The sequence below is a fragment of the Crocodylus siamensis genome, chromosome 15 (genome assembly GCF_052110815.1).
Source record: "Crocodylus siamensis isolate JL-2025a chromosome 15, ASM5211081v1, whole genome shotgun sequence".
NCBI lineage: Eukaryota > Metazoa > Chordata > Crocodylia > Crocodylidae > Crocodylus > Crocodylus siamensis.
In genome coordinates, this window is record NC_143409.1 from 22,530,188 (window position 1) to 22,544,840 (window position 14,653).

The 14,653-nt window shown below is 43.5% G+C and overlaps 1 protein-coding gene across 3 annotated transcripts in view; it reads right to left on the reverse strand.

The window, feature by feature from the left end:
• Positions 1-1,029: 1,029 nt before the first annotated feature.
• Positions 1,030-14,653, reverse strand: part of TMOD2 (tropomodulin 2) — a 54,408-nt gene continuing 40,784 nt past the window's right edge. For 2 of the 3 annotated variants that reach the window (XM_090029388.1, XM_090029389.1), the window contains exons 5-10: positions 13,353-13,439; positions 9,488-9,618; positions 7,878-7,985; positions 7,494-7,637; positions 7,070-7,214; positions 1,030-4,951 (exon numbers count right to left, since the gene is read on the reverse strand). In XM_090029388.1, the coding sequence (XP_089885514.1) occupies positions 4,719-4,951; positions 7,070-7,214; positions 7,494-7,637; positions 7,878-7,985; positions 9,488-9,618; positions 13,353-13,439 (848 nt within the window). In that variant the 3' untranslated portion in view covers positions 1,030-4,718. The remainder of the gene's footprint in view (positions 4,952-7,069; positions 7,215-7,493; positions 7,638-7,877; positions 7,986-9,487; positions 9,619-13,352; positions 13,440-14,653) is intronic. The other variant, XM_090029390.1, reaches the window with a different exon arrangement.

A 14,653-nucleotide genomic window follows, 5' to 3' on the forward strand; every position in this document is an offset into this window, starting at 1 on the left:
AGGCATCTTTAAATGCCTAAATACATTTAAAATCTGATCCTTAAAAATTTTAAATCTCTCAAACTTTCAGTGGTGCTTAAGTGCTTAAATGTCTTAAAATCTGAGCTGAGGGGAATGTCTAGAGAGCACAGTACAGTCCTGCACATAAGCCAGCTCTGAATAAGCTACAGGGGAGCCAGATGCAGTGTAGCTATATAAGCATGCCAACCCACCTGTGCTAACGTACCTGGCTCCTCACCAGCGCTCAGTACTTCTGATGTAGTACATCCAGTGCTCATGCTAGTTCAGAACCAGCTCTCACATCCCTGTGCAGCACTGCACTGTGCTACACAGACATCATGAAGATTTCTCTGTCCTGCTTCCCTGGTGCTCCAGAGTGCTGCCAATGATCACACCCCGTCCACCGGCTTCTGCTTTAATAAGTCATCACTCTCAAGCAAGCTGGCCATGGCACTGCACAGAACAGCACGAGCAAGCTTCCTACCTTTTTCAGGAGGGCTTCAGAAGTGGTATTGACATGTCCTAACTATCTCAGTGTCTCATTGTCTACTTCTAAGAATGGGACTTTGGGAGCTCAGTCACTACTGTGTGTTGAACGTGTTCGAACCTTCAAGTGTTCCCTTGATCGAACTGTCTGCCTGCCAGCTTGAGAGCTCAAGGCACTTGTCAAGCACAAGTGCTTCATTTCTGGGATGAAGGAAAATGGAAGGAAAAGGAAGGCTTCTGGGAGGAAGGAAAATGGTACCCCAAGGTTATGACTGGGAAGCTGAGGCACAGTGAAGTAAGTCGGAGTTCAAGTTGCCCTATTCCTGGTCACAGCTCTGAGTACAAGATGATGATTCCTCCCAGAAGGATCTCTCTCGTTGCTGTTCCTTGGGAGACAGAAAATATGAAATTCAAGGGATTCTTAAGAACAAGGAAATGTCGTGAGCAACACGAAGGGAGAACCTGCTCACCCCAGTGCCCATGGCACTACATCAGCAGCGCCTTTGCTTGGTTAGAGCAAGAAGTCAACACAGGAAGCCCAGTTTGTCATGAAGGTTTATTTAAAAAGGCCAAGATGTTTGGGAGTCACTGCTGCATATTCTGGTGACTCCCTTTCCCTCACGTGCTATGCACCAAGCTGTGCACATGCAGACATTTATGATCCAGAAAAGCATTTTCTCTTAGTGTTTCACACAGACACCATATTCCCCTTAGTGCACTCTACAATACACAGGAACATCAGGACACACACAACGCCAAGCTGTTCTGTGTCTAAAACTTTTATAGAAAAGACAAACAAAACCCAAATTGCTGACATGAGAAGCAATGTGCAAAAATAGACTCTGACTAGCAGCTCCCAATCATGCATGTGTTTGCTTAAAAACTGGGCTCTGCTTATGCCCTGGTGTCCCAGATTAGGAATATGCTTGAAAGCTGTACTTAAAATACACTCTCGCATTCTAACCCCCTTCACATTAGTGGCAGAGAGTTTAGTGGCCAACTCACTGTAGAGCAAGGTTAGCATTTTAACTTGTTGTTTCCAGGGAGCATTAATAAAGGTGCTAGATTAGCTGTAAGTCTACTGAGTACTCCCTTCTGTTTGTATACATAGATTGAAATGCTTAAAGCTGGACTGTGGCCAGCTCGCATTTGCATGTGCCTGAAGAAGGAGGCCAAAAGGAGACTTCTTCTCACCCTGCCTCAGCTTTGCTATACCTGCAGTCCTTGTGCTTATTCTGAAGGCAAGCACGACCTGGGGGGTTTGGGTTTAACCCTCCAAAATGGATGGAGAACAGCAGAAAGGAGGCTTGGCTATCACCCCACCCCAGCTAGCTGGCCACAGAGAGAGGGACTGTGTGCTGATGTGTTCCCTGTGTACAATGGAAAGAGCCAGGAGGCACAGTGCTCCCCAGATCCCTGCAAGGGAGTATGTGACCCAGTGCCCTACTCCAGCATAGACCTAATAGTGCTATCAGGCTCTTAATAGGTAAAGCTCACAAATGCTGGAGCAGTCTTATCCTTAGGAGATGAGTACCTCTGCAGGGTGCATGCAGTCATGGAAGATGAAAGGAAGGCAAGACCACCAAGGCTATCCCCAAGCAGGTTCCCATGGTCGGCCAACCAAAAGGAATGTTCCAGACTTGCTGAAATGAATGTAGCTGCCTCATGATACAACTGTTTGCATGATTCTGATCAAAGATATCCAGGATGACATGCTTCCATACACCAAATAGCAGCTGGACAAATCTACCCCTTATACAAGAGCTGCATGCAAACACGTACACTGTGAATGGAGGTTAAGTCTACAAATGCATTGTTATTTGCTGCTCTTGAACACAGAAGACACTATTGAAAAATGGAACCAATATAAATCATTAAAGTGTTAAAACACCCAGAAAAACTGAGCATTTCCCTCTCTTGGCTCAAGCCACAGCTGAAGAAGGGAATGTGGGCAAGGACTGGAACTGATTTATCTTTGGGGTGAAGTATGTTGGTATCAGAAATCCTTTGGGGACAGGGATTCTTGAATCAAAGTCTTTTGCTCACATGAGGCATAATGCTGCAACCCTATAATCATGTGCTTAGCCCTGATGCATGCAGTATTGTCACTTGCCTGCCCTATGCGAGAGCCTTTAAAGCCAGACTGGGTCCATGTTGCAGGTCTCATTATGTCCAACAGATTGTTAATCTTCCTTTCTCACAGCACATCCTGCATGGAGGTGAGGGAAATACTCAGTGGCCAGGCTGCCCCTTTCCTGTCCTCTCCTTGAGAAAAAGGTTTCTAACGGGGCAGCAAAGGAGAAAGTAGGTCTAAAACCCCCTGGGACCCTGAGGCTCCCCCACTATCTCTATGGATACTGCATGTAGGGGTCCTGATTCAGCAAAGCACGTAGGCATGTGCTTCACTTCTTAAGTATTTGCTTAATTTGAAGTCATTGGGATTTAAGTACATGCTTCAGTGCCTGATTTGGTCAGGAGCACTGTCCCAAGATCTGTCCTTCCCTCTGTGTATCTCTTGGGACTGGAGCGGCCATTTCCCACCTCTGTTCCAAAAAGCATAGAAGGCACAGAGGGAGAGTGTATGGTGCTTGAAGCAGCTCCCAGGTGGACTCCTGCTCAGGAATCTGCCAGGCTCAGAAAGGAATATGCCACACACACACTGACTGACCTCTTGTGTAGCCAGGTCACACACTCCCCACCTTGATGATCCCACACACTGTCTTCTGCAAGCTTTGAGATGCCTGAACATATTAGGTGCCACTGATCTTCTCTTCCGTATTCCCTGTAGCCAGCACACCCACCAGCATACACTCAGGCAAGCACCCACACCATAAGGAGAGGGCCTTTGGAAGAGAGGCTAATGTTTCAAGGATGTCACAGACCTGTAGGTTTTGAATGGTACTGGGATAGCTAAGCCAGCTAAAAACAGCCACCTTTAACTCTTGTATTGGACATAAATATGATCAAGGTGAACCCCTGGCTACCTGACAAGCACAAAGTTGGCAATGACAAAATATGTACATATGGCTGGAAATTAAGGTGTAATACTATAAAACTGAATGCAAATAAAATGAAGTTACCTCTTCAACTGAATGTTTAACACAGTCTTTTGACAACATCCCATTGACATGTTCAAATGCTGTTAAGCACTGGGTTTAATTTAGACCACACACATAGCCTCCACTTCTTCAGGAAAATGTACAGAATCCTGGGTTGAGGCCCCATTTTGGCAAAGAATTTAAGCGTCTGCTTATCTCTGTCCTTATTCAGCAAAGCAGGTACACGTGCCTAAGTCCCACATACGTGCTTTGTTGTACAAGGAAAGACTGTTGAATTAGAGCCTAGGAATATAAACTAGGTGAGTGGTATGTGTTACTCTCCTGATTTTTATCTATCTGCCAGCAGAACTGCCTTGGATTAAACAGCTTAATCAGTCTTCATCGACAAGGTCCTGAGAACAGTTCTGTCATTTGTACTAACACAAGAACAAGAATACCAAAAATAAAAATGTCAAGAATGCAGTTCAAAGCAAAGCAAATACTGCTCAATATACTGCTTTACATTACAGAGCTCTATGACTGAAAAACTTATAGTCTGTTAAAAAAAACATAAAATAACTCAGTGAACTAGAAAAATAACTGACATTATGAAGGTATTCTAGGTTTGGCAACACTAAGATTTTTACTTTATGTCATGGAATAAGAATATAAAGATCAACGTAAAATTTCTGACATGATCAACCTAACTTAAATGCATGTAAACAAGTAGGCTCTGATACTTATAAAACCTTGACCTGCTCCAGCAATCGGATCCAGGCAGGCAGGGTCCTGCTGTAGGCAGATGGGTTCGTACGAATATAGAGTCCCAGGGGCCTAGATGTGATTGGAAGAGTGAGTCATAAGGGCACGATCCTGCAGACCTCTCTTGGTATAAGCAGTCCTCACTCACCCAAGCAGCCTATTGATTTTAGTGAGATTATTCACACGAGTAAGGATAATTCACATACTTAAGGCATTGCAGGACTGGGCCCTAGAGCTTCCTTTTATACAGAGAATCCCTTATCAATGTAAAAAAAGTTTTAAAAAATTTTAAAATGTCTAAAGCAAGGTTACTGTGGTTACAGCTGATGTTTAACACATACACTTGAACTCTAGGTTGTCCATATTGGCTTCAGGTAATGCAATAACACGTTGTTTTGTTTTGTTTTTCTCCTAAAAATCAAACTATGAGAGTTAAAAACAACCAGACTGCATTTTCAAGGTTAAATGGGGACAGTAACGGAAATGAACAACCCTCATTCTAATATATTTTTCCAGTGTCTTCCCTTCTGACCAGTGAACAGTCTGAGATTTGCCATAGTGTTGGCTGCCTTCAGTAGCTCTGGTATCCTCCAAGGCTTGGCTACTGCCGGTCTCCTTCCACTCGCTTTTTACGAACTGTTTCAGTGAGAGCAAAAAAAACCCAACTGTTTCAGTTTTAACTTATGAAGAACCCAAGCACACTTCTCACAGGACTAATAAATGCTTGTTACCGAATCAGTCAGTGAAGATGTTCAGGCTTCTAAGCAATGGAGAATCCACCACTGTTCAAACAGTGACATTTTCGATTGTCTGTATGGCCTATGCTGTCTCCCTTTAAAGTCTTGTTTTGTTCTAGTTAAACTGATATGGGTACTCTAGGCTGCCTGCTAGGGGTTTCCCTCTGGAACCATTTAAATGAGATGGTGTGGCCGAAACTCATGATCCATTCTCATTTCTTTTATGAAGCTACAAAGTAAGTAAATATACTGCTGTTCTATATGACAGCAGTATCCACAAATGTGTTATTTTATCACATCATTTCAGTTGTTACTGACTAGTGACAACAAAGTAAATATTGAATTGGGCCCTAAAGCAAATATTTTAGTTTCAGTGTAGACTGCACAGCAGTAGACTATGAAACAATAGAGTCTACTCTATCCACTCAAATCCAAGGTGAGATTTGCTCCCATTTAGTATGGAGAAATAAAGCTCCTCCTCTTGAATTTGAGACAAGGCTGTGGAGGGGCAGGCAGCTGGTATGGTTCTGGCTCCAGACCCTCCCGTTTCCCTTCCCCTGCAGCCTTAGGCTCCTCCCCCCGCCCCACTCATTACCCTTGTTCTGGCAGGCTCCAGCCCCACTCTGATTGCTGAGCATGGAGCATGGGGCTCTGGCCCCAGCCTGGCCTGGTAGCAGTGGTGGCAGTGGGGTGTGGGGCAGGAGGGAAGGAGCAGAGGGAAGGAGTGGCAGGAGTCCTGAGGCTGCAGGGGGCAAGGTAGGCAGCAAGGGGACGTGTCGGGGTGGCAAGGGTCAGGGTCAAATTGCCTGCCCCCTGCCACTGCTTTCCCCACTGCAGTGTGGGGAGTGAAGGGGGGAGAGAGAATTTAAGATGACCTTCCAATAATTAGATTCAATATGTGGAAAATTTATAACAAATTTATACTTTTTCCATGTGTAGAATCTATTATGGGGGTTATCTTACATTCTGGGCTGTTTTGGATTTGAGTAAATATGGCGTTTAACTCATAGATCTACACTGAAAATGGATTGTCTTAGGAAGGTGTAGTTTTCTGGAGCATGTGCCATTACTGTGCTATGGGTAAAACTTCTTTGGCTGATGTCATTCTCCCATCAGTTGCTGGCATCACCCATAGTGCTCAGTAATAGAGTCTAACAGATTGAGGTCAGGTCTAACTAGCAGTCAGTGGTGCTGGTTCTTCTCCTTTGTCCCCACATTTTCTATTCCACCTTACTTTCACTGCAATAAGCCAGTAATGACAAAGTCTTGCCCTGCATCATAAGCTGTAATATGCAGAGAGGCTTCTTGGAAAGCACACTGTACTGTCCCAAAATGTACTTTGGACAGAGCATAGCCTAGTTCAGTTTTTTCTCAGATCTTACTGATATGAACCTAAACTGGTCAGAGACTGTCTGAGTATAAATGGAGTCACAACTAAGAAAAGACCTCTGGATCAGGCACTATGGTCACCTGTACACATGATGGTTGACTGCATCCCCTGTAGGATTATGAAGGAATTAAAGCAGTGAAGGTTCTCTTAGAGCTCGCTACTAATGCCCTACTCTGTACTCGGTACTCAGCATTACAAACACAAAGGTCCACCCTTGCTAAGGCAAAAGGTGAGACTGTCATGGCCCTTATTTGGCCACATATGAGTACAGTCTCCCTGGTTCCCTGATGTGACCTGCTCAGGCTGTGAATCTTGCTGTGATGGAGCAGCTAAGGGTTTCTCTCCTGGCACTTCCTACTATGAACAAATAGAGGGCAGTTGAAGGAGCCCTATCTCTCTTCTACTTGCCAGTTGGAGTAGCAGCCAAGACAACTAAGATAAGTGCAGGTGTTCCTTGGGAGAGGCTGAACTAAGTTACTCTCCACAGTACAAGAGGAGGAAGAGTGACTCTGAATCACTATTAGTTAGAGCTCTGCTCTAGTCCCCTTCACTTAGAGCTAGATGTGCTAGTCAAGCTAATAGTAGTTCTGCCTAAGAGAAGCAGGGCTTTCCCCTCTCTCCTAAAAAACTGCTGGGGAAAGAAGGCACCACCTTACCTAGATCATTGTTCTTAGTGATAGCTGCTGCTACCCGGGTTCTTGGGCCTTGCTTTGTGAACTGATATCCAAATTTGAGAATCTTTGAGTTTTCCTCAAGCATCTTGGCCATCTCCATCTCTACAGCTGTACCCAGCTGCTGCCTCTGAGGGGGGAAATAAGTGAAAATGGAAAAGAAACACAAGAGAAAGAAGTGGTTACATTCTCATATTTTGGTGCAAACTGAAGCAAGAAGTCCGTCTCTGGAGTGTTTGTGCTTTACTTTTGCTCTTAGTGATGCTTAGCATTTTTTCTGTTAGCTGGCTGAATGTGCAGGAATGAGGTACCTCAGGCCAGATCTGAGAGATGCCGCCTTGTCTCTGCCAGATCGCAAAATGAAAATGCTCTGGAACACATGGAACCTACCTAGAAGCAGCCTTCTTACCTGGTTGTCAATTTTGATCTCTGTCAGGGATTCATTCTCTTTTAGAGCATCAATCAATGCCAAAATACCAGCCCCAGTGATGAAGTTGGATTCTACATTCAGACTCTTCAGTGTCTTGTTCACTTTCAACATATCTGCAAAAGCCTAAAAGGTTAAGAGGAGGGAGCATGAGTTCAGAACCCTGAAAGTTGCTGGGAAGAACACAGCTGAACTATGGTTAGTACCCACAAAAGCAATGCAAACAGGGCCATGGAGGAAAGGTATATTCCTACAGCACAATTGTTTATAATACTGTTGTGCATGGTCATAGGTGAAACCAGAAAAACAAAATCTAGTGCAGACTAGAGATGATGAACATCTTTTTCAAGCACTGTTTCAACTTACAATAGCAACAGGATCATTGCTTCGAGTAGCTGCAAGGCTGAAAGTCTTGACATGGGTGTTGGTTTCCAAAGCCTTTGCAAAATCTCTCAGTGTTGGAATTGGAATATTCTGCATCAAGAAAAAAAATCTACTAATCACCAAAGCCAATCACATTGCAGGACATTTGACTTTAATTATTGCTACATGGATTAACACTGACACCCCCTAGAGTTTCAGAGTCACCACCTTCTCCCCATCCCTCTCTTGTGCTGTACAATGGCTGTGAGGCTGAACTACAGTAATTTGCTTTGCTTGTCACTGCTTTTGAAAACTATTCAAAGAGCCTAGGCCCTTTCAATCAGATAGGCCTATATGAGCCAGTATCTGCTCTGCACTGTTTTTACTTCCAAATTTACTTAAATCAGTGAATTATTCCTGAAGTCTTAAATGGACTGAGACCTAATTAGCTAAGCCACAGCCTCCAATTTTGGGGCAGGGGCACCCCCAGATCAGGCACAGTGTATGTCCTATGCAAAAATTCATCAGGCAGCCGTAGGCTCAGACACATCATGCCTTCCTGCTCCCAGAGCAGCAGCAATGTGGCTGTATTAAAGTGGTGCTGTGGGAAGACTAATGAGCTCTGCCCGTGAATAGCTCCATCTGAACGTAGTTACATTTGTTTGGCTTTGGCTGCTCACACCCCACTGACTTTGCACCCAGTCTGCTATTATCCTCTGAGCAGTCTCTTCTATAGTGCACCATCATGGTGGTGATGACAGGGGGAAAGCTCTTGCTCTCTGTCTCTAGAATTAAAATCCTGGACCTGCATGGTATAGCCTCGATTTCCTCATAGGCTTCCTCTTGCAATTTGATAAGACTAATTTTTGGCCACTGCAGGATGTAGCATAAAATGTGTCTGATAAACCTGGTTTTTAGCTGGGACAATGTGGTTACTGTCTGTAGGGAGGACTAACTGCTGGTTGAGGAGTGGCTGCTCATGGGTGGGAGTACATGGAGAGCAGTAATATCATTTTGTGGTTAGTACAAAATGCAGCATTAACTCTGGGGAACAGCCTAGGCCTGGATGTAAAATCTCAAACCTGAAGGAATGATTGCTATCAGCTAAGCCCTCCTCACAGAAGTTTACAATGAATCAGTTCAAAATTAGTCATACTATGCCTTGGTTTTAAAACTATATGAAATAAGAAAGGGAAAACGCTTTTAATGAGTTGTCATTTCTCACTACCTTTGATCCCAAAACAACCACAGAAGCAGCTCCACCTAGCTTCAACAGGCTTCTTTATACTGCTTCTGCAGGTCAGAGCAGGGAGTGCTCAGGGTCCCATCTTCCCAGCTCCTCCATTTCCATGTGTGGGCTAACTGAATTAGGCCAATGATTGTATGGCTCCCCTGAGGTATCTTACATTACAAGCTACTAAAAGAAAAACAAGGGAGGAGCCATCCCTTGGAGTTTTAATTAATTTCCAGCTGCTTTTTCTGTCCTGCCTATGAATGGTAACTGAAGAAACACATTTAAAGACAAACATCAGTGTCTGAAAGATTTTGCAAATCTTGTCCCAAATCAACCCTCCCAAACAGAAGTGATGAGGTCACAGCACTTATCCAGTTACCTTTATGTTGTTCAGATTAACTTCTATGAGACTAGGGTCATTTGCTTTTATCCTTTGCAAACTTCCTTCCACATTGGTTGGATTAGGCGGCTCCTCAAAAATTGGCTTGACCTTTTCACCTTTGACCACATCTGAAACACAGGAGTTCATTAAACATAGAAATTAGGCCCAGGTCAGACATTCACAAACTTGCTTTTGAAGACTCTCGCTTATCTTTGTTTCCTGGCAAGTCGTGTTCATTTTTGTGTGGTCGTGAGTCTGTTTTATGATAAAATCACAAGCGTAGTTCAGTACTGGACGGGTTCTGACAAGTCTTTATCTGAGATGTTAATGCTGTCTTTGTTGTGACCAATAAAGAATGGCTTTGCATTCAGTTGGCTGACCATACACAGCCATATACAAAAAGGACAATACAGCCTAAGTGCTGAGATGAAGTACTACTTTGATATAGTTCCCAGTTTGTGTAAAAATTGTAGAATTATTCTTTCCCTAGCAATTCACTAGCAAGTCACTGCTCTGTTCACCAGGACTAAGCATTATAAATGGTATTGTGCCCACACTGACCTTTTCCCACTCTGATTTCTTTCTACTTGGGCCTAACATGGCACATTTTCTCTCCAAAGTGCCCCTGAAGGACTTATAATGGGTATCAAGTTCCTGAGGCAGCCATGCTCCTCTTGTCTCACTGGCCAAGCTGTTGTAACAGAAGGGGGAGTACACTGGGATATGGAGTGGCTATGGAGCTGCTGCATCCTGCCAAAGCAGTGCCAAGAGGAAACTGGTTGTAGTCTCTCCTCTTTACATGCCTCCCCAGACCTAGTGGAACTTCAGACATACAGAGCATCTATTTTCACTGTCATTTTTTAAGCCCAGCCCCTGGCATTATGGGTGGATAGTCCTTGTTTCATCTATCAGTTTGCTCCTTTCTTCAGCCAGAAGCCATCAGCTCCTGAGCTGGACCCCATTTAGTCTGTAGATCTTCACGGCTGTTTTGGCCTGTTGTAGGATACCACCAAGGGGAGAGTGTCCCACAGAGCCTGCAGACAATACTACTAGGCTAGTTCTGGTAAGAGAGGCTTGTTAGTGTGCTGTCACCGTAGTGTTGGTGTGTACCAGTAGCAATAAATACTCAGCTTTATCTGCCAGGTTCCCAGTGCAGTTATTCTGAGCTAACCATGCTTGTCCAGGTCTAAGGAAAGCACTTCAATGCTGAGGTGGCCATCCTGCAGCACAGGTGCCCCAAGTGGCATAGTCAATCTCTGCATGTGGCATAAGGCAAGCTGGGGAGGAGAAAGGTAGCACAGTGGCAGATAGGACTGGGAGTGAAAAGCTGAACATCAGACCAGGCAGAGAGCACAGGACAGGGAACAGAAAGCTGAGCAGCAGATTGAGTAAAAGAAGGCAGCACTCAGAGTGGGTGAGGGGCTAATTTGTGACATGCCTGCCAAAAAGGTTGGTCCCACTGATTTCAGTGCATTGCGCAGTCTGAGTTGCTATGGTCCTACAATAAAGTCTGCAAGAGAAGATACACATAGGAATCTATTTGGGAATGGTCTGAGAAAATCCCATTTCATACAAACAGATTGTATTGACATCAAAGATTATGATGAGAAGGCCTCTTAACATGTACCTTCATTCTGACATTAGCAGCCCTTCTATAAATCCAATTAGATCTTGTGAGATTGCAACATCTGCACATTGAAAATAATAAAACTATCAAAGCATGAAAAGCAAGTCCCTCTGCCAGCACCAAGATTTATGAAGTCTTTGAGTATCCATGCTCCAAAGTGATACAGTTTTTAATGTTGGCAGATGTGTACTATAAATGAAAACCAATCATTCCTGGACATGCATAAAATCATGGCTTACAACACAATTAGTATCTCTAATTCCCAGGCACATAGTTATGAAGATGAATTATTAGTGGCTTGGGTAGCCAAGACTACAGACACAAAATAAATATGTTACTGACCACAGCATACTTATTTTGTGTTGTAGGAAGTATGTTATTTCAAGGGCTTTCTGTAGAAACTTGAAAGTTTTCATGCTTTTTCACTCAGTGCACTGGATAAAAGTCAACATGCTACCTCAGTCTCACAGCAGAACTTAAGTGGTAAACAAGCCTTGAGCTGGATTTTGCCCTGTATTTCCTCCAAGCCTTTTGAAGCCTGTCGACAAGTATTCCTAATTACTCCAATTATTCCAGCCTTCAGTTACTGAGGTTCTCAAAAACTGCTGCTAAAATATGCTCATAGTACTCAGGACCCTGGGATTCTGGGAAAAATTCAGCAAATGTTTTTTTCAGCACTCTACTTGGATGGGAGCCATTAACAGGCCAGTAGGGCAGGACTACATATTAGTGATTCTAGCATGCAGACAGCATTGCAATTTCTAATGTAGCCCACCTTCAGCAGTGTGCATCTTCCTGTGCTGCCACTCATTTCCAATGAATTTTATCTCCTTTCTTTAATCAGGTAGCTGTTTTGCCACAGTAAATATCAGCTTTAGAAATGTGTTCCTTTTTCTTTTTTTAACTGAAAAATTACACTTGGCTGGGAGAAGTTGTTGCTTTTGGACAGAGGAACAAAGTGATCTGACTGAGTGATGTCTCTGGTCATTAAACTCATGATGGGAGCATAGTTTAGCAGACCCACAAAGTTAACGTTTTGACCTGATACTACAAAAATAATCTCCAGTCTACGTAGCACAAACCTCTGCATGTTCTGAGAGAGGCCACAGCCTGTGCCAAGTCCTGCCTGGGCCATTCCAAGCTGTCTTGGTCCTGCAGAATGCGGGGAGAAATTGTCCAGTTACAACTGTCCCCACCCTCTTCCTGGCCAGTACATTCAGTACAGGTGACAAAGGAGACAAAAAGCCCCTCTCCACAACAGCTGCTATAGTTACAGCTTTCCAAGAAGGGAGGCTGCATAAGTAACTACCTTTTCTTGTGCACCCAGGCAAGGGACTATCTACAACCTATTCAAAAACAGCACAAATTGGCCCAAATCCAATATTCCTGAAATCTGGACTGGAGAAAAGGTTTGTTTTGTTTTGTTTTGAATTTGATTCCAAAGTTCTGGGTCCTCTCCGTGGAAAAACAGTTTATAATATTAGAAGGTTATGTAGAGTGAGCACATAGCTTCCATGGAGGGGGGTATCATTATAATTCATAGGACTGTTTCAGTTGGTTTCTGGGCACTTGCAGTTTCTGGGCAATGTGCTTAACCTTACACATTATGGGTTTCAAGTGGCCTAATAAAAAGGCACAAAGTACAGATCAGGGCAATAGCCAGGAAGGCATTATTTTCTACTACTTACTTTCCACTACCCTCCTCTCAGAGCTCAATGCCACTGGATGTGAATTCTGCAGGAGACTCTTTATACCCAATACTCTTTATACCAAATTGTACTGACCTGGAATTTTCCCAGCCAGGGATACTGCTGAGCTGGTGACCCACACTGTAAGGTTAGCCTTAGTTATGCAAATGTATGCACATAGGCTAACTTGCAGCATGACCACGTGATCATTTCTCAATACAGGGCACCACGCAGACCCCTCTCTCCTACTTGCTGCCTCAGAGCTCCACATTCACATGTGCCTGGGTGCGTGGGAACATAGGTATATGTATAGCTGTGTATTGCTTCAAAGAAAAGCTGAGCTCCCTGTCAGGAATGTTCAATTTGGATAGCACTGTTGACACTGTACATGATGATTCAACATTTAAATTACATTTCTTTGAAGAGTTCTCCCTCATTAGTAGCTGGGTTAATGAAGTGATACTTTGCTGATTAGACTAACAGCCCCAGCCTGTATATGATTTCCTAATGGACACATGCAGGCTGTAAATAAAATATGTTTACTTACTTCTCACGCTTCCTTTTCCATCTTTGCCAGTGGCTCCTTCTTCATCAAACTTGGGGTTATTGACCATGTTGTGCACCCCAAGAACAGCTGCAAGTATGTAAACACCAGCATCAGAATCCAGCATGAATAACAGAAATCAGAGAAAGGTGATTTTTACAAATTCCAGTCCCTAAGTAGTTTGCCAGTTAAAGAGTTGTTACATCTTGAGTCATGCTTGCTTATAGGTGAGACATTAATTTTAAATCAAATTTTTAGCATATAGTATTAGAAATCCTACAGGTTTTTTGTGACAAATGCACCAGTGGAGGGTGCATGTGTGTCTAACCCAGCAGTTCCCAATGCAGTGTCTGCGGGCACTGTGGCACCCCTCAAGGTTTATTCAGGTGCCCACATGCATTTTCACAATCAGTAAAAATCATTATTCCAACAAAAAATGCTGTGACTGTTGACTGAACTCAGGCTGTACGCAACGGTCACCAAAATGAGACTGAGTCAGTCTGACTGACAGAGTAGTGCTTACTACTCCCTCCCCAAACGAAGATATGCGCATGCACATATCCAGGATTCTCAATTTTAAACTTTAATATTCATATTGGTGCCCACTGCTTTTTCTTTTAAATTCGAATGTGCCCTTGGGCACATAAACATTGGGAACCCCTGGTCTAACCCAAATACTCCTAACTCAGAAATATAAGCATTGCCATCCTGGGGTTTCTCATCGATAATAAAGAGTTGGGGAAGGAAAAGAAAATCAGTGTAAACATTATAAAGTCCATAGCAACAAGTACTTAGAGTAGAACTAATAGACTGACAAAAGAAACCAAGCTTCACTAAAACAGGCTATAAATAAAAATTAGCTTTGTATGGCTGCACTTCCTTGGTAATCTATCAAAGAAAATGCTGATCCTTCTCCTCTAATTAGTTACCTACCTGGACCTGATGACCCCTTTACTCATGGATGGGCATGTATAAATTGATCTCAAGGGAAATATGACCCCACCAAGGATCCTGGCCCATAGGAAAGATCAAGGGCATGAAGCATCCAAACTGAAACCTGACTGAGGCAGTAGGAAGCTTTGGGGAATTAAATACAATGATAATCAAAAGACAACTGGAACCTAGGAGAAGTTGAATCCCTATTAACGTGTATGTATCAGTGATCATCCCATACATTTCTGAGCCCTGATTTCAACAGTGGCTTAAAAGTGGGAGAATGTGAGAATCAGAAAGGTCTAATCAGTGGGATTCTGAGAATATTCACGATCCTGCCAGGCTGAAGCAGAGACTACGATTTTATTGGA